This window comes from Acanthisitta chloris, unplaced genomic scaffold, assembly GCF_000695815.1.
Source record: "Acanthisitta chloris isolate BGI_N310 unplaced genomic scaffold, ASM69581v1 scaffold10554, whole genome shotgun sequence".
In the NCBI taxonomy this organism is placed as follows: domain Eukaryota; kingdom Metazoa; phylum Chordata; class Aves; order Passeriformes; family Acanthisittidae; genus Acanthisitta; species Acanthisitta chloris.
In genome coordinates this window covers 44,426-50,633 of record NW_008670991.1, presented here as the reverse complement: position 1 = coordinate 50,633, position 6,208 = coordinate 44,426, and the positions used below count along the sequence as shown (strand labels likewise).

General features: G+C 40.0%; 1 protein-coding gene across 1 annotated transcript; it reads left to right on the top strand.

Annotated features, from left to right (window-relative positions):
- Nucleotides 1–259: 259 nt before the first annotated feature.
- Nucleotides 260–453, top strand: SMIM13 (small integral membrane protein 13; the record flags this gene model as incomplete). Its single annotated transcript, XM_009073915.1, has 1 exon — nt 260–453. A coding segment is annotated over one exon (194 nt), but the record flags the coding sequence as incomplete, so codon positions are not given.
- Between the last annotated feature and the right edge of the window lie 5,755 nt (nt 454–6,208).

The following is a 6,208-nucleotide window of genomic DNA, read 5'->3' as shown; positions in this document are numbered from 1 at the left end:
AATTCAGAATGTGTATGTCCTTTCCTGGAGTTTAAATGTTGCTTCTGGATGAGGACAAACTTAATCAGGTTGAATTGGTATATACAGGACCATGAAAAGGAGTGGATGTGTTGTGGAGAGCTATTGGGGTTGAGGGTTGGCAACTGAGTGTGGGAGCCGAGCACATTTTTTTTCCCCTCTTCTGATACTCTTTGCCTGAGACCTGACTATCAATTTGTATGAAGTAACTAAGCAGTACCTTTTTTTCTTTCTCCTACAGGATGGTATGTGGTCTGGCAATTGTTTTTGTCTAAATTCAAATTCCTGAGAGAATTGATAGGTGACACGGGGTCCCAGCAGGGAGACAACGAGCCTTCAGAGACTGAAGCTGAACAAGAGACTCCACCCTCACCTCAGAGAGGTAGACAGAAATCCGCTCGACAGCGAAGGGCACCTACAGAAGACACAACCTAAAGTACTCCACTGAACTCCTGACAAACTATGAATGGTTAACCACCTCTGCACTGTGTAGTTCAGTGGTTTGATCTTACTGAAAAACTGACCTAGGAGGTAACATTAATTCCTGTGGACCTTTACTTCTGAGCTACCAATATATGCTACTTTGGTAGAGGTTCAGGGAGGGCTTCAGCAGCAAGTCATAGAATACTAAAAGAGTGGAGAGGTGGAAAGAAATCTCCATCAGAAAAATGCTGAACTGTTGTAGCTTCTGTCTCTGCACACAGATGAAAAACAGGTCCTGGACCATAGGCTTAGCCTTTGCATTAGTCTGAACATAGTAAACATTTCAGACTTGAAATAGTTTCTAAATTATTTTTTTCTTTACAGCACTGTAACTACACATAGTGAAATTGAGTTTTATTTCCTTAGCTGTATATGAATATATATTTTTTTCAACCTCGAGAATGCACGTGAACTTAAAAAGCAGGTGAAAGGATATCCTGCTTTAGAAAGTATTCTAAAGTGAGATTTTAGTTAAGTTCTTGTATATATAAAAAGTATGAATGGAATGAAAAATCAATATTAGGTGCACATGATTGGGAGGTTTTATTATCTCCCTTTTGTAAACAAAAAAGGGGGGAGGGGCAAAGAAAGCAATCAGGTGGCAAGACCTGTTTTCTTGGTTTTGGCATAAGAAGGTTTTTTCCTGAACCTTTTGCTCCAAGTCTGAATTGTGTTGGAGATGGGAAGGTGCCTGGGTTGTGTACTACTCAGTATTCTGAAGTGTCATCTTTGGTATTTGGATACTAAGCACTTCTCTAGTTCACTTTGTACACCTTTAAATCAGGTATATGGTACCTGACACGACTTCTTTCCTAGAACCAGTTAAGGCACTCTGACCAGTTTGGTGGACATGGCTGTAGCACTTTGATGGTGTTACAGCAGTGAATTTGATACCTCATGTTTGCTGGAGGAATTACTGATTTTTACCAGTAATAAGCAGTTGCTCCTGTTTTCTCTGAGAATGAGTTATACAGCTGCTTTGACACTGCACTTGGAATGAAGAGCTGCACTTCTGTTTATCTAGCAACTCTGAAGATTGATGCATGAGATCTTGGAAAGAGGAGGAACATGCATGTACCACCTCTGATGTGTCTGTGAGAGAGAACTATCAACAGATCTTAATATGAACAGCTTCGGTTTTCTCTCAAAGCTTGGATATGTGGTAGTGTTTGGATCATTGTTCCCTGTATAAAAACTTAATCAGGATTATGAAATTAGTCTTGTACTTTCTGCTGTTAAGAAGTGTAAACCTATGGCTTCCAAACTTGTGGTTTGGTTCAATTAATTATATGGCTAAAAGCAGCAGCATTTGTTAAGCTTTTTCATCAAGCAGGTCTACATCTGGGAAAAGAGCACTTTTAGTGCCTTTGTGTTTTCATTTGTCATCTGTGAATAGTGTTCAGAAGCTAATAATGAGAGCATTCACTTCATAAAATCATTTTGATGTTTCAGTATTAAAATATGTAAGATCAGCCCTGACTTTCCTCTGGAGTCTAAAAGACTCTGTTTTGCTCACTAGAGTGTATGTATAAGCATATGGTTACATTTTGAAGCATGATTAGGCATTAAACACATGAAGAAATACTGATAGTCTCCTCCTCTATCCTGTGTGCTGACAAGGGAATGCCTAGTGATGGTTGGTAGTTGTTTTTTGTTCGTTTTTTTTTTTAAAATTAGTAAAATTTCCATTTGTTCAAACTGAGCAAAAGCAACCAGATTCTATTCCCTGCTGCTTCAGTTTGCCTCACACGACTTAACGTCACAATATTCTCGTGTCTATGTCTTGTCACATGGTAAGACTTTCAGTTTAGCAGTGCTAACCAAGTACTGGTAGATTTTTCTTAAGAAACATCTTTAGCATCTTTGTCTTAAGCTTTGCTAATATAGGCTTACAAATAAAGATACTAATTTTGTACTGATGTAAGATATTGACACTCCACTGCACTTCACTTTACCTGGACTTCAGTGCACAGAACAGAGCAAAAGGCTTGTAGTATCCCTGGCTGAGATAAGTAACAGTAACTTAGTCCCTGCTTCTAGGAGCTGTGAGAAAATGTGAAGTTACAGCAATACTAGTTTAGGGTAGCTCTGAAGGTGCAAGAGTCAAGACTCTGGAGCAGGATAATGAAGGAGAAATCTGTGCAGGTTTGAATGCTGACATTGATCAAATATGCAATAAGATGGACATGGAACCTCTGGGTAGATATCTGCTCTAGCCAAACAACTTCCTTCTCCCTTCCTTGCTGTCTGTAGATGTACATTTCACTCCCCAAATTTATTTTCAGTTTTTTGTTTTGTTTTTTTTTTAAACAGCTGATGGTGTTTTTTAATGTTGATGTGACATAGCTGCCAATAATGCTGTCTGCCTAGTGTATAACTTTAATGATCTTATTAGTAGCAGGCCAAAGGTATATTATATTATGTGGTTTGGAAGAATTTTGGAACGCTAATGTCTTCTGTCAATGCATAATTTTTCCTGAACGAGTCTGTAGCAAAATCTTTGTACAGGGCACTTCATGCAGAGCTGTAAAAGCAAAGCTGTGTGTGTGTAAGCATATTTGTGATAAGACCTGGGTAGTGATTGCTGGCAGTCCAATATACTCACGTCTTCAGGTATTTGTACCAATGTACTTCTGAAATGTTAGGGGTGGGTTAGCACTTAATTTTGAATTGACCCATCCAAGTCTGAAACCTTATGAAGGCAACAGGTTACACGGTTGGTCTTGTTTTGTTTAGTGGGATCTATTTTTAAAACTATTGCCTTATTGTTGCAGCCATTCTCTTGAATGTATTTTGGGTTCTTATTTTAAATATAGTCATATCACCTTTGTTGCAGGGGCTGTGTAACTTTGAATAAGCAGTAATTACCTGTGTTGTATGTGACAGTGCTGCAATTGTGATCACCTTGCTGCTTAATACCAGGTTTTTACACTGAACTAGACCTGTGTATGTCCTTCTGTTTTCTTTGGAAATGACCAGCATAAAGAATGTGCTCATTGTGGTCATTTGCTTCTTCAGTGTGATGATACTGTACCTAAAGCTTCTGTGGTTGTCTGTTTTCATCATTAACTGTTCTTTTAACTGACTGCACAGATGAAAAATAAAGTAACCAGACTTGATATGAATACCTGACCTGAGTGATTTTCTGACTCTTTTTGAATGGGATGTTATCTGTAAAATAAGACTACTTGTTTGAGTATAAAACACTGCAAAAGAAGGCTTGTCAGAAGTCACATTGTAGCTGTATAGTACCTGCAGATGACTTCATTTGAAAGGACAGGCTAGTGTGTATCCTTGAAAGTTGTCATTTCATTTTAGCAATCAAAAAAGTCGAAACAAACCCAACAACAATCAAACTGCCTTACCCCTCCATTTTTCTTGATACTTCTAAGATTGGTTGAAGACTTTCTGTTATTTCTACAAGAAATATCTTGGTAAAGTAGGAAGTTCTTATTTGGAAATGAAGACATACAGAAGAAAATGAGAACATGCTTCATTCCTGATTGTTTCTGTTAAGTGAAATGCTTAAATTATATCCTGGGTTCTTTTATTGAACAATAAGACATTAAAAGAAGATTGTGAAGAAAAACTAAGTGTCTTCCATCCTGAGAGAACAAGCTGTTTTGCTATTGTCCTACTCTTCTCACTTGTGAAAATAGGCTGAGTGCAGGAAGATATCCTGGTGTTGTGTGACTTGAGCACTTGGGTCTTTTCACCTCAGTAAGTTGGATTTGTATGTGTGCGTTTGTTGGAGGCTAATATAAATGAGAACAGTCAGTGATGAGCTACTGGTGTCAGATGCTTGTGAAGCACATGCTTGCTTTTCTGTTTCAGTGCTGATCCCAAGGAACCACTTTCTTGTCTGTTCCAGTGGGATGAATAACCTTGGGATGTGCAACCTTGCCTGAAGTTCCTCCAAAGGCTGTTTTAACTAGTACTGTGACTCCTGTGTGGATGCTTGTGTGTTCTCAGGGGTCTCCTGTGGCTTTGATTCTATGCAGTTAAAATACACAGTCTTTGTAAAACACAAGCAGTGTTATATCTTCCTTGGGTTACACGAAGAGGTGTTTTTATGTGGGATTAGGCTGGAAGTTGGCAGTGTGAATATGCTGGGTTTTGCATTAAACCTTTAAGACATAAGATGTATTCTTCATGTTGTTCAGAAGCTCTTGTGTTTTGATCATCTGTTATCCCTGTGGGTGTTTGTAATCAAAGTGTTATCTCTGGATGGAGTGGAGACTTTTTCGTACTGCTTCACAAAGCCTGTGAGAAGGCTCTGTATCTGGTCTAGACCTAATGTTGACATGTAGCCGTGTTGAACTTGGCTTTGGGCAAAAGGAATGGCAAGATGGACCTGTGGGTGGACAGTACAGTATCATGGACCTGACAAAAGAACTAGCCAATGCTAATGTCTGGGGCTATAGTCACCTTTGGAGGGGGGACAGCTATGTAAATCTGGGAGAGAAGTCTCTTAGAGGCAGGAGACTCTCATGTAGAGCTTAAGCAAGAGTCATGTTTTCACAAAGTGGGGCTCTGTGATCAAATACACCATAGGCTTTATTTTCTGCATTTCTCTTCACAGCATTTTTCAGTTTTCACAGTGGGAAACGGATAACACAAATGTTCCGTTAACTTTGGTAGTTGAGAGACTAATGTCTAGGGGTGGATGGGATGGGACCATAATGTGTCCACTTTGGGGTCATCGTCAAAGTATTGTACATATAGCATTTGTGGTGTACCTGCCTCTGCTGGCATGCTCTGTATGTAGTGCCATTGGGACTCATCCTGAATCCTGGAAGTGTACTTGAGCTCAGAAGGGTAAGAAGAAGGTATTCTGTATCAGGGAGCAGTGGCCTTAGAGGTACTTGCCTGTGAATCCCTCAGGCCTGGGTCTGTGCACAATTTGCACAGCTGACTTCCATCCTCATTCCATTAAGACTTCCAGCCTGCTGGACAGGTAACTGTAGAGCTTCAAAACGAGAAGTTACATGTAACTCTGAAAACTGCAGAGGAGGGTAGCTGGCTGTATGTTATCAGTTTCCACTCCTCTGCACTAGAGTATTTTAACATCTTGTACTGGGGAGTTGAAGGTCTTCTACCAGCAAATTTATTTGTTCACAAATAACACAGGCTGTGGCTTGAAGCAAGTTTTGCAACTACTCTGTGCTAGATTGACCCCCTGGGGCTCTATTGAATTTTTGTTGAAGTCAGTCTTGAACTTTCTAGCACAGTACTCTGCTCCTTCTTTTTTAAGGACTTAATCAGGAGCCTTTTGTCTTTGTGAGAGATTCTTGCTTATTTTGAGTTAATTGCAGTTCCTGTATCAAATCAGCAGTTCAATGCCAGATGGTCAGCTCTTAGCTATTTTCACATTTAAAATATTAGGCAATATCCTTGCCACGTTGGAACGTGTCAAAATCTGTCTCTTGCGCATCAGTTGTTTCCAACGTGAGTGGTTTCAGCATTTAGAAACATAGAGTTACTATCCTTAAGTTCTGAATAGAGACTGCTTTAAGAACATCCTCAGGAGCAGCAGGAGATGCTGTGTGGTTATCTGAGTGGCTGTAAGGGGGCTGAGCCTGGTGCAGAGTGCTAGTGTCTGCAGACATGGAGGTGGTGGCTCAGAGGCAAGACACTTAGCTTGGGCATGCCAGGTGTGCAGCATCGATTACTTTCTTCAATGCTGATAACCCCCTAATGCCCTCCT